A 13,564-nucleotide genomic window follows, 5' to 3' on the forward strand; every position below is an offset into this window, starting at 1 on the left:
TTTCGTGCTATTTGTTTTATTAATTTAGTTTAATTTAATTTAATTTAAACAATGAACATAGTTTAAATTTGTTTAAATTGACGTTTGATAATCATACAATTTAAATTATATTTTTTATTTAAACGGAGTTAAACGACTCAATGTAGAATTTAACTCCCTTTTAAATTCAATCGTTCAAATTATTTTTAAACAATAAAAAATGTTTAATCTCTTTACTTTTTACACTTATTAAACATAAATTTAAATTTTATATTTTATTGAAATTAAAATTAAACCACAAAATTTAAAATTTTCTATTCAAATTAAAAAGTTCAAGTCAAAATTTAAACCTAGTGTTTCGAAAGCTCCAGCTATCCACTCCCCATTATATCACATCCTCTGTCTTGAGTCAACAACATCACCATTTTCACATCCTCTGTTGAGTTAACAACATCACCATTTTCACGGGAGTACTATGCGCTCCATGCATACCACACCTCCGACATTTACCTCTTTTTCAATGAAGAAGAGAAAACCTCGCAAGCAATTCTAAATGACAGTTTCACTCTCTTCACACATCATCATCATCACTGCCTTCATATTCCTGTTTTTAACAGTTGTCGACGGCCTCGGCTCTTCGTCGACGGCTGCGGTCGTCTACGGAAACCGTGCCGTATGTGGCATTGTTGCCGGTGAGCCCACACAGAGGATACAATGCTACCAAAACAACCAAATCATCTCAGTTCAGCCCAAAGTTTCCTTCCAAGGAATCTCCGGCGGCAGCAGCTTCTTCTGTGGCCTCAGGCGCGGCGGCTTCAGCCTGCTCTGCTGGGACACCGGCTCATCGAGCTCCAGTTTTCGACCGAAGCGCATTTACTACAGCGACACCGTCGGTTTGACTGATCTGACGGTGGGCGATGATCACGTTTGCGCGAGAGAGGTCGACACCGGCGTTGTTAGGTGCTGGAGAGGAAGAAAATCTGATCATGATGGTGATCTGTTTGCTTCGCCTGGGGAAGCGTTGAAGTTTAGTAAGATTTCATGTGGGAATGGTTTTGCGTGTGGGGTTTTGAAGTATGGTAGCAGAGTCAAGTGTTGGGGTAATAGAAGAGTTGATGTTCAAAATGAGATTCAGTCTGGGTTTGGAAATCTGTCCATGTCAAGCTTAGTCGCTGGAGAGTCTCACGCTTGTGGGTTGACCACAAATGGCAGTTTAGTCTGCAAAGGGAACAACGATTCCGGGCAATTAGACGTGCCTAATTATTCAAGTTCTTCAGCTTATAACGAGTTTTCTAGTCTTGCATTAGGTGCAAGTTTCACTTGCGCAATTAGGAGAAGGAATGGATTGGTTTCATGCTGGGGAGACAAAAAGAGATTTCAATCCTATGTTGATGTTATTGGCAATGTGTCATTTGAGTTTATCGTCGCGGGATTGGATTTCGCATGCGGGTTGATAACGAGTAATCTATCTTTGACTTGTTGGGGACCCGGGTGGTCTAACGCCAATAAAAGTTATGATCATGATCTTCCAATTGGAATGGTCATTCCTGGCCCGTGCGTTGAATATTCATGCGGTACTTGCGGCATTTACCCTGATTCGGAGACTCTTTGCCATGGTTCGGGACATATTTGCAAATTGTGCCAAATTGAGCAACCATTTGCTGCTCCACTCCCTCCAACAGATGACAGTACTACTCCGTCTCCATTGCAACCTGCTTCTCGGGCGTCAACAACCAAGAGGAGGCTTTTAATGGCATTTGTGATTGTTGGATTAGTAGGTTGTTTCATAGGCTTTTGGAGCATTGGCTTTTTTCTATGGACTCGTTTTTCGAGCAAGGCAATTGAACCCAACACTGCTCCGGAGCCTAATTTAGATGCCGATGTCAAGAATGCGTTAAGTTCTTCCACCGAGCCAAATTTTCGAACAGTTGGTCGGCAAAGAAGCGGGTCCTCCAAACCCGAGACATTCTCGTTGTCGGTACTCGCCACTGCGACTAACAACTTCTCGCTGGAGAACAAGATTGGCTTCGGAAGCTTTGGGGTCGTCTACAGAGGCAAACTCGACGACGGCCGAGAAGTCGCCATAAAAAGAGGACAACTACAAACCATCTTTCAGGAGAAAGAAAGCGCTTTCGACTCAGAACTCGCTCTGTTGTCTCGGCTTCACCACAAGCATTTGGTGTCGTTGGTGGGTTTCTGCGAGGAAAACGACGAGAGGCTCCTTGTCTACGACTACATGATCAACGGCTCTCTTCACAGCCACTTGCACGACAAGAACAACATCAGTACTATCTTGAGTTCTTGGACAATGAGGATCAAAATAGCGTTGGATGCAGCGAGAGGAATTGAGTATCTCCACAACTACGCGGTTCCGCCGATAATTCATCGCGACATAAAGTCGTCGAACATACTTTTGGACGCGTCCTGGACGGCCAAAGTCTCCGATTTCGGGTTGTCATTAGTCGGTCCTGAATTAGGCCAACGTGGGAAATATGTCACGGCCAAAGCGGTCGGTACAGTCGGTTACATAGACCCGGAGTACTATGTCTTGAACGTTTTGACTACAAAGAGTGATGTGTATGGGCTTGGTGTGGTGATGTTGGAGCTTTTGACGGGGAAGAGGGCGGTGTTCAAGTGTGAAGAGGACGACGGTATTGGCGTGACTAGCGTCGTCGAGTACGCGGGGCGGTACTTATTATCGGAACGGGGCGAGGTGGTGAAGATGGTTCTAGATAAGAGGGTAGGCTTGCCGGAGGCGAATGAGGCTGAGGCTGTTGAAGTTTTGGCTCACACTGCTATGAGTTGTGTGAGCCTTGAAGGGAAGGAAAGGCCCGGTATGGCAGATATCGTGGCCAACTTGGAGAGTGCTTTCTTGCTTTGCCAGGACAACTCTGGTTGCTAGCTTCTGATCTACTGCAAAATTTTCTTCTTTGCTATAAGATGGAAGTCTCATGGTCTTGAATTCTTCGAATTCTTTCCTATAATGTTATTTTTTTTTCATCTGGGTTGATGTATGTTGATTATCGATGTGAAGTTTTTTCCACTTTTTGTAATTGTAAGCAGGTTAGTGCTTGTAAATACCAATTTTCATTCATTCATGTCTGATACATATGACGTGATTTATAACAAGTTAAAAGTTGGTAAAAATATACACAACGTTACTTGGCACTTCACATAGTGATTATCTTATTGCAACACTAATAGTGTTTTGTTTTCTTATATAGGAACCAAAAGAATATCAGATATTTGCATTCATGTCTTATAAGTGATTATTAATCAGTACTATACCTTGAATTTGACCTTGTTCTGTTAATCAAGAAAACTTTGAAGGCCTGATACAGGAGGCCATGAAGATTAATATTTTAAATCAGTCGTTAGAGATTCTAAAGCGACATCAGTATATCATTTCCATGTTTGTGCATTGTTGTTGAATCTTTTAATACGTTGATGCACATCAAGCTGATAATCTGAGTGGAAACAACCTGTATAATTAATTATAAACAGGGTCCGTTGACTTGAGGGTGTTTTTTTTTTTTTTTTAAATTATTTATTTATTTATAAATAAACAATATCCATGCTGTTTGCCAAATTTTCTATGCAGGCTTAGTTAACAATTCGTTGAAAACTATTATAAATTAGAGTGGGGTTTTTAGGTAGGTCAGTTAGATTAAGATTTTTTTAAAGCAAAGTAGGCATTGAAAAAAATGCATCAGTAGACATAGGGCGGTAAGACATTGACTACATTGAGTTTGAGATCAGCCCCTCGTGAATGAATGAGTTCATAAGGCGGTTGCGGCGACCGTTCGATTAATCATGTACAGGCTGGAACTCGTAAGCAACAAAAAAGTGCCAAAGCATGTATTATTATTATAATAACAATAGCAATTACAATAAAGCATATTTATTGATGGGATAAATTACACGTTTTCCTATAACTATATGCCTCCTTACAAAATGCCCCCTTGAACTTTATTTTTGGCCTTTCCCCCCGCCGAATTTATGCAACTCTTGCAAATTTTCTCTCTCTATTAAATTCTTATTTCTGTTATTGTTACTAGCCGTTGATGAACCTCTAAGGTTCTTTAGGTCAAGTAAATTAAGAGAAAGTTAGTGAAGTAAAAAAAATGATAACTCTTATTGCTTAATTGCACTTCTGTATGACTAAAGGAGAAGGAGCTAACATATTAATTGTCTACTAAAAATAGTTTAACGACACTCATTATTGTGTGATATATATTATTTCTGTTAAAAATCTTAAGGAGTTTTTTTTTGTTAGTTTTTGCATTTCACATGATATTTTCTGCTACAAATTTAGTTAAGGGGGAAAATTTACAAGAGTTGTTGAAGTGTTTTTTTTTGGGGGGGGGGGGGGGGGGGGATTCATGAGGTATTTTGTAACAAAACCTATAGTTTAGGAGGAAAACGTGTAACTTATCCTTGTTAGTGTTAATTTCTTAATATGGCCCTAAGGGTAGTCTCACTTTTGCCTTTACAATTTAAAATGATACAAAACTAACCCCATAACTTTTTATGTGTTGCAATTTTATACTTTGGTAAATGAAATAACAATTTTTTACTAATTTTAATCACATGCGGATCATTTGACTAGTTGGTAAAAGAAAATATAAAATAGCAATGATGTTCCGAGGCTTGCAAACAAAGAAAAAAAAAAGGCAACTTTTAGGGTTGGAACAAGAAAAAAGTTCTTTTTTTTTTTTGGTAAATTTTTTAGATTTTATTTTATTTTTTGCAAATTTATATAAGGCCCTTGATAAAGTATTGTAGAAAGAGCATGAACTAGATTCTGGAGACCATGTCCTATTCTTTTTAGCCATTAAGGCAATTCTGGAGACCACTGAAAAATAGAAAGAGCATGAACTAGATTCTAATCATCTATTTGAATTAGCGTTCCCCCACCTGTCACGAGACCTACTTAAGGTTTCGAACTCTGAAAGGATAAAAAGAGAATCCTAACAAAGGCATCTTCATCACCACACCACAATCCTCGGTGGTTATGTGCTTCAATGACAAAAACATCAGAAGTGCAACATATGAAAAACTCAGGGGTTAGTTTTATGCCCTTTCGAATTATTACCCCTACTTGTCAAGGGTCAAAATTGAAATCCAACTCTTTATTTTATTAAAAAAGATGTCAGTAGAGACTTTTCATCACTTATAACGAGCTTCCTTGTGATTTAATTAGCATATCTAAAGACCTAGGTATACAGCTAAACGCTGTTTATCATATCACAAGGTAAAGAGATTACTAATTAGGGGTGTTGAAAATCCATGAAAAACTTACTCAACTGACCAGCGTTTACGGACATGGTGTCGTGATGTTGGAGCTTCAGACGGCGCGGTGTTCAAGAGTGAAGACAACGATAACGGCATGCCAAGCAACGCGGGGCAATACTTATTATTGGAACGTGAGGTGATAAAAAAGGTTTACGATTGTAAACAATTGTAATACAACGTATTAATATATCGCAAAACCAAACAATGTGTTGTACAATACTATACAATATAATAAATTCAATACAACTCAAAAGACCAAACATGCCTTAAACACTGAAAAAGTATTTGGAGTGCTTCCCATTTCACCATTAAATAGATGAGTGTTTCCCATTTCACCATTAAATAGATAAGTAAATACTGTAATAATGAAAACCAATTATGTACTTTACATTCCGTTTTAACATTACATTTTCCATGATATTCCTCTTTACAGTTTTGAAAATCAGCCCTTGAAGTAAACATCGTTGCGGTGATCAAAGGAAGAAACATCTGTTCTTACTTCTCGTATGGTCTCGGTCTTCAAGACCTCTCAAGAATGATCTGATTGCAAGATGGTCGGAGGCAAATGTCATGAATGACGCGAAGATTATAACTCCAGTAATCATCGACGCAAACCTGTTTAGAGACCAGAAAAAGAATCTCAATAGTTTTCATAAGTTGTTCCAAAAGCCTTACGAACTTAAGGGGGATCAGAAATCCTTCAACAGACATCAATATGATAAAACACAATTACCTTGAAAGGAGAGTATTAAATCCTAGAAAACATGGTAAAATTGGGGCAGCAAGAGCCAAAAATGCCATTCCCAGCCAATAATACCATGGAGAAATATCACATGACGATGCAAGTCGCTGATGACCTGCAACAAGGCGTGTATTAACTTCACATTGCTTAAAATATTAAGTGAAAAAAAACAAGGGAGAAAGTGAGTTACTAAGTAAAACAATGGCCATGGATATAACAAATACTAATTGGTATATCGATGCAAGAAATGAAAAATGCTATTGTCGAGAATATCCGGATATTTGATTTCTGATTTTCTTGGATTCTTCGACTCGTAAACTCATAATGATACTTGCACATATGTGGTTTTATTACGGGATTAACTCTGGGGAATATTTCCTGATCCAACTGTATATTCAATTTTATATTAGCCTAGAAATTAGGAATATATCTAGACTTCGTAAAAAAAATAGAGACGTGGATTGGACACAACACCTCGTGATGGAACGAGCTATAGACATACAGTTAGATAATGCATGCAACCATTTATATAGATATTTTTTTAGTAGCCGAGTCCAATTAACTTGTACATTTTTTTTTTAATTAGTGTAAGGCCGATATTCTAAATGCTCATTTGATGTGTAAAAAGTCATGCTGTAAGACAACGAGTGTTTAGAATGACTACTAGAGCAACAAACCTTTTCCGGAATCATATTCAAGCGATTCGGAATTACGAGAGGCAGGGGATCCTGATTGGACTGATGTTGCCTTTCCCCATTTGTATATCAAATGAAGATATCCTCCAAACAAGAGAAAGAAGATGGTGAATGCCCACTCAAACATCAAAAGCAAACCAGTCCAAGGCGTCACTTGTCGCGGCACAATTGCAAGAGCAAGTGAAAGGGCTGCAAGAGCAGCCATGAAACTGAAGATCACCGAAACCCCACCTATGTAAAAAGGAACCTTAGCCTGCAGGCCATTAAGTATAGACGGTTTGTTAATTACAAGGAACAAATTCGCTTTATAGACAAAAATTTTAGAAATTAATCTCATCTGTGCTCTTCACTTTAATATTTGAATTTTAACTCTCACTTTATCTTTTGAATTAAATTCATCTTACTTAATCATTTCTATTAAAATTTATAATGAACAGATAAGTAATATGGTTTGACCATTTACGTTGGATTTTATATTTAAATCCAACAGAAGAAGACTACATGACTTCACTTAACCCGTTTTTTACTTTACTTTCGCTTTTAATAGAAATAGGACTTTCTTTAAGGGTTAAGTAAGACTAATTAAAAATTTAATGGGCTAGAGTTTTTAAAGTTCACACAACATTGTGAAAATGATCTTAAGTTAGAGAGTGGATAATCCAATATTCTATAACAAGCTACTAACTTATGCAACCAATTCGACAGAGTTAGTAACACAGTGTGAGAGAGATATATATATTTTCTTTAAGAAGCGTTGAAAAATATTAAAATGAGCACAAATTCAAAATTATAAAGGAATTCTAACCTGATGGTTTGGATTACCAGTGGATGATGTAGAAACACCAGCATATGCATGTGGTCCAGCATACCGGATCTTGAAGTATATATGTCTGATATGGTCGTATACTGTACTAAAGCACTCCCGTGTCTGCAACAAATGTTAATTATTATGTCAAGAGAGCCAACTATAATTGTTCTAGTGATTTTCTTCAAGATTTAGGCTTAAAGAAGAAGAATTTTCCAATTGCATACCTGGAGAAGTGATCGATAGTAACAAAAGAAAAAAGCACAAAATGGTAGCAAAACAAGAATTTTGATGAGAACATTTTCATATGGAGTGCTGCCTCCTCCAGTTCCATTAAGGGATTCCGGAAGCTGTAGCCTAATATTCTGCAAAACGCACAAACGAAACAAAAGCAAAAGTAGGCCATATATCAGAGATGAAATGAAATCCTCTTAAAACTGAGAACAGATCATAATGAAAATAATAAATAAGATTAGTTTTTTTTGCGCACCAATGTCCCCCCTATAATTTTCTTATTTTGATAAGTAATCCTTTTACTTCTAACTTTAGCAATTTTCCTAATATAGTTGTAAGTTTTAGCAAATTTCACTACAATTGACGGAATGCAGTCAGTTGTAAGTTTTAACTAATGAACACTAATTGCAATAAAATTTCAAATTTAAGGTCCTTTTCCGCAAAGTTAAAAGTTCAAAATCCAAATTGTCAAAAAGTAAACCATAATTTATTTCTTAATTATTATTTTTTTATTTTGTAACCTACACTTAATTCCCGTCCCATCAACACCATTTCCTGTGCTTCTCATCTGTACTTCTCATCTGCACCAGTTACAACCTCCGTCTTGGCCTCACCTCCCTCGTTCTCCTCTGCTTCGAGTTTAATTGCCTGTGTTTTTTTTTTTTTTTGTGCTAAAATGTACAAATTTTTTTTTTCTAAAAAAGTGCAATTTTTTCCGATCATGTTCTTGTTAAAACGTGCATGTGAGGCGCACACGGTCCATTTCCTTTAACGTTTTAAAAGTATAAGGACCACTTTTGTTACAAGACCACAAATGTAGTAGATAATTGGCGCCAAAAACCACTTCCATTCTACTTCTACCAACCCACCAACTTCAAGAAAAAGACAAATCACATGCATGTTTGAACACAAAGCAAAACATTGGATAAAGAAAAAAAAAAAAAAAACATAAGCAAGAGATGAAGAACAAAAATAAATTGTTGCAAATGTTGACAAATGATGAGGACAAATACCTGCCAGATATCAACAGGTTTCAAAAGCCAAGCTGCCCACCAGTCCCAAGGTTTAAGAGGACCAATTGTATAGTGCAGTACACTGATTTCACTCTCATTTACTTTCCACTGCATGATGAATTACCAACACGTAAATAAGAAGGTTAATTATATATATATATATATAATAATAATTACCGTGCATATATATAAATGACCCGTTTAGTTCGCTGATTAAAATTTTTAATTTAAATTAAAATGTGATTTTATGTGAGAAATTTTTACTGTAATAAAAAAATTAGATGTGACTGTTTGTAAGAATTTTTTATTATAGCAAAACTCGAATCAATTAAATAAACGGGGCCAAAATTATGACGGTAAAATGGTAACTTCTTGTTCATGTTTTTACATGAGTATACCTTGTTAGAAATCATGTATTGACCAACATCTGCATTGAATATAGTTGGGAGCCGCTCCATTTCAGGAACTGGTTTAGAATTCACCACTTCTTGGGGTAAATTTGGATCAAAAACACGTGCGTTGATAAATCCGGAGAAGTACGCATCTAGAAACCCCTGATCCCCTGCAAAAAGTTGACCGCATACATCCAGAATATTTTTAACCCCATTTTTACGTGTCAAATATTTTAATAGGCTTGAGCACCTTTTTTTAAATTTTATTTTATTTTTTCAGAAAAAAAGGCCGGCGGCAGGCAGAGACGTATTTAACTTATTAGGAATCTTTATAGCATTTTCCTTGCGAATAGGAGTCAAACAAGAAGAATAAGAAAACAGTGAACGTGTCGACAAATCAAGAATTACTGTTTTATTACCTCCGGTGTAAGATTCCAGAGTTTTCACTTTGCTGATCATGTCATCGAAAACTTTTCGAGATGGTTCTACTACCAAAACGCCAGCGTTAAATCTCTCAGAATGCTTCAAGATGGCGCAGAATTTTCCACATTTAAACATATTCTCAATATTTCTGACCACAATAGTGTCCGCGTCTAGATACACAACTGCAATTAAATTCAATATTGGGAATGATTAGCAAAAAAAAAAAAAAATCAATATTGGGAATGATTAATGAAACATTTCTTTTCAAACTATTTACTTTCACCAAACCCAACTTAAAAGAAGAAAATTGTGTTATTTAAAAATAAATTAAAATAAAAATCTTACCTTTCTTGTAGTTAGTCATGTTGAAAATTCTCAACTTTGTATATACACCCCATAATCTCCTTGGCCGTACTTCATAATTTGGATTTTCAACTAATCCAACCTTCGTCACTATCCACCCATCGGCCTGAAAAGCGAAAAGAAATTAAAAAAAGAAAAATTACCCATTAAAATCAGTACAACCTCGGAACAAAAAAAAAATGTCCATAAACTCCAAACTTAGTTTGTTTCATCCAATCCTCAACCACCGATAAACAATAAAAAAGAAAACTTCTTAATTCTTATAATAGTTTCTAATCCCTATCTATTAAAAGTAAAAAAAAAAAAAAAAAAAAAAAAAAAAAAAAAAAAAAAAAACATATGATTTGAGATGAAAAAGAAGAGCTAACAAAGAGAGAAAATCAATGAATTCATTCATTTACAGAGCCGAATACTTATTCTTGTAAGGGCAAGATAGGAACACCAAAAAAAGAAAAAAAAAAACTAACCTCAAGAAGTTTCATGGCATAATCGGAAACACCATCGGTGACCAGAGCCACCATGTCCTTGGTGGAGCCGGTGTCCTGTATCGATTTTCCGAGGACTCGGGCACCCAACAAGAAGTCATTTCCGTACAGAAGCGTGACGTAAGCCTCCTCGGTTTTCTGACGTGGCAATCCGAAGATAAGTCCGTTGAACGGAATATTCAAAACCAGAGAAAGTGTAACAAGCACGAACCATGCCTCAAGTCTCATTATGACTTCTCTCCAATTCACAAAATATTTTCTCCTCCGAAGATAATGGCAATCTCTCTTAACACGGATGATTTATTATAGCTCAAAGAGTTTTTTTTTTTTTTTTTTTTCCCTTTAATTAAGTCGGAAATAAAACTGGCCTTGTCTCTGACCTTATTATTTATATTTGTCTGCCTCCTGGAGTGTCGTCTACGTCGACCTTGTTAGAATCGGTCAAGGTTTGAAACTTCAAATTTCCGCGGGGAAATTTCAGCAGACTTGGAGAATCTTCTACGACGTCTAAATAGAATATCGGAATATCTTTAGCCCAAAAAAAAAAAAAAAAAAAAATTTATTAGTACAAATGGTCCCTAACGTGCAGTTTGGTCTCTAAATTTTTTTTGGGCAAATTGATCCCTAATCTTTTAAAATAGATATAATCTAATCTTTTTTGTAAGATCCGTTTAAAAACTAACGGACCCATTACGTGACTGTCTTTTTAACTAAAATGACTGAAATGTCAAAAAAAACACAATGTTAGAGAGAGAGAATGTTTGCTGTTAAAATGTTTTCTTAACGAAAGTGTCGTGGAAAATTTTTCAGGATCCCAATTCCAGGAAAGCTATGATAAGGAGCTAAAATCACTGAGAAATGAAGAAGCTGTAAGTTATAATTTCAAAGTTCCATGAAGTGGTTATCATTGCTCAGTGTACGAGCTTTATTTTTTCACGCAAAGCGCAAGTATCCCCATTTGATGTATTCTTGTTATAACTGTGTTTTAACAGTATTCAGATGAGGATGACATGAGTGTTGATGAAACACAGTCAATAAATGAAAATACTCAGAACAATGAGGGCAAGTTCCTGACTAGCTCTGCTGTTGGTTCTCTGTGTCAACTAGTTTCAGAGCAGCAAAGTCTGTCCGCCCTAACTAGTCTGTTAAATGGATATCGGCCTGCATGTCACTATGGAGTTGAATCGAATCTTAACGGTGGATGATGAATTTTTTTTTTTTTTTTTTTTTTTTTTTGGCATTTTAGTCATTTTAGTGAAAAAGATGGTCACATGATAGATTAGGTGCATTTTCCCGTTAGTTTTTGGACTGATTTTGACAAAAATGATTAAATTATAACTATTTTAAAAGGTTGGAAATCGATTTAAAAAAAAAATTAAAGACAAAACTGTTACTTATAAATAAATTGAGGATCATTTGTGTTAATAATCTAAAAAAAAAAAAAAAAAGAATATCAGAATAATACTCGTCAAATTTCCATAAACGTAAGACTTTTCAAGAAAATGCATCAGTTTGATTTAGTAAAAAGTGTAGGGCAATATGTTGAAATTTCAAGGAAACATCGACAATACATCCATGAAACTCTTGTAAATTCCGCATGCGCTATAATACTCTTTTTTTTTTTTTTTTTTTTTTTTTCCAAATCTTATTTTTTGATATAGTCTAAATCAATGTATGAATATTTATTATTGTTACTATAATTTTCAATTCAACATATTTCATAAACAGACATACACATAATATGTAACAAACTACATATAAAATCCAAAATTGCTTAAATTAAGAAGGTGTTCCAAAGACTTTATAGTATGCTGTTAAATTTTAATAATTTAATTGATTTTCAATTATTTTATTTTATTTATAGATAAGTACTTATTATTTACTGTACTGTACTATATATTATCATTTCTTGTGATATTTATTACACACTTAATATTTAATAGATAATTTTATATAATTCATGTATTATTAAGGGATAAATTGACTGTAAAAAAGGGATGAGTGTGACGCCCCTCCTATGAGGCCGCCACTGTAACTTAAACTTTAACTTGTACTTACTGGGGTTTCTTAAAATTTGCGGAACATTTTTTTTTTAATATAAGAAAGAATACTTTCATAATTTGTAACAATAATTTCAAATAAGTGAATCACTAAATTTCTTAAAGCTTTTCTTAATTTCAGTTAAGATAAAACGTTCTAAAAATATCTTTCAAACAGAGCAGCATTTGAACTCTTATTTCAAATGCTCTTTAAAAGTCTTTCTAAAACTAGCCAATTCAATCGGGCCATTTAATTTTGACTTTAAAACGGATTTCGTGAGAAATCTTAAATTCAAGTACATCTTAAAGCCCTTTTAAAATCAATCATTTAAATCGTCATGTTTAAAATTTATTTATTTGTTGCATGCTCTGTTGCAACGTTCTAAAACTTAAATACTCAAAACGAGGGTTGTTAGCTACAACCTCGGTTTCTTTAACATACATATGTACCTATACTTTTTAAACATACATGCTTGAAACCTTTAAATCATATATACATATACAGGATTTTTCTTAAACTTCCTGCGGAAGATAACTGCGTGAGCGGTATCCATTCCCATCTCCACCATTCGGCCGCCGCTTGCCATTGCCCTTCAAGAATTGCTGATAGGTTTCTTACCTACAGCATGAACATATCTGATTGAGCTTTCGCTCAGCAAGTAGGAACTATATCTCACAAAATAACTGTAAGTACACATGAATAAATATGCATGAGCTGATTATGCTTAATTATGATGTCTTATCATAATCTTATTATCTTATCTTATCTTTCTTACTGATGGGCCCGAGTGCTCGCGTACCACTTGCGCGCAATCATCGGAACGTGAGGGTTTGCAAGGTCCCCCACGACACCGTGATTATAACTTGAATGCCTCCCTTGAGTCGGAGGACATTATTGTTATTTTCTGTTTCTCCCTTGTGGAGCATACCTCCCTTGTGGAGGCTGGTACGGCACTCAACTGATAATTATTCTTATAAGTTCCTCTTGACTTATTAAGGTGTATGCAATATGACATAGCAAAGCATACTATAACATAGAATGTACTCAAATACATATACTTCATGTGCACTGCTTAAGTGTATGCAGTATGATCTAGCA

At 35.4% G+C, this 13,564-nt stretch overlaps 2 protein-coding genes across 2 annotated transcripts; one reads left to right on the forward strand and one right to left on the reverse strand.

Annotated features, from left to right (window-relative positions):
• The first annotated feature begins 532 nt into the window (after positions 1-532).
• On the forward strand, positions 533-2,881 carry LOC21404831 (putative serine/threonine-protein kinase-like protein CCR3). Its single transcript, XM_010106317.1, has one exon. The coding sequence runs from the start codon at positions 533-535 to the stop codon at positions 2,879-2,881; it is 2,349 nt and encodes a 782-aa protein (XP_010104619.1).
• A 2,597-nt stretch (positions 2,882-5,478) lies between these two features.
• On the reverse strand, positions 5,479-10,767 carry LOC21404832 (inositol phosphorylceramide glucuronosyltransferase 1). The gene is made up of 10 exons (XM_010106318.2): positions 10,409-10,767; positions 9,924-10,047; positions 9,575-9,760; positions 9,162-9,325; positions 8,764-8,871; positions 7,744-7,881; positions 7,517-7,639; positions 6,694-6,964; positions 6,008-6,131; positions 5,479-5,889 (listed from the first exon to the last, which is right to left on the reverse strand). The coding sequence occupies exons 1-10, from the start codon at positions 10,652-10,654 to the stop codon at positions 5,748-5,750; spliced, it is 1,626 nt and encodes a 541-aa protein (XP_010104620.1). The 5' UTR covers positions 10,655-10,767; the 3' UTR covers positions 5,479-5,747.
• Positions 10,768-13,564: the final 2,797 nt, after the last annotated feature.

Source organism: Morus notabilis, unplaced genomic scaffold (assembly GCF_000414095.1).
Source record: "Morus notabilis unplaced genomic scaffold, ASM41409v2 Scaffold101, whole genome shotgun sequence".
In the NCBI taxonomy this organism is placed as follows: Eukaryota; Viridiplantae; Streptophyta; class Magnoliopsida; order Rosales; family Moraceae; genus Morus; species Morus notabilis.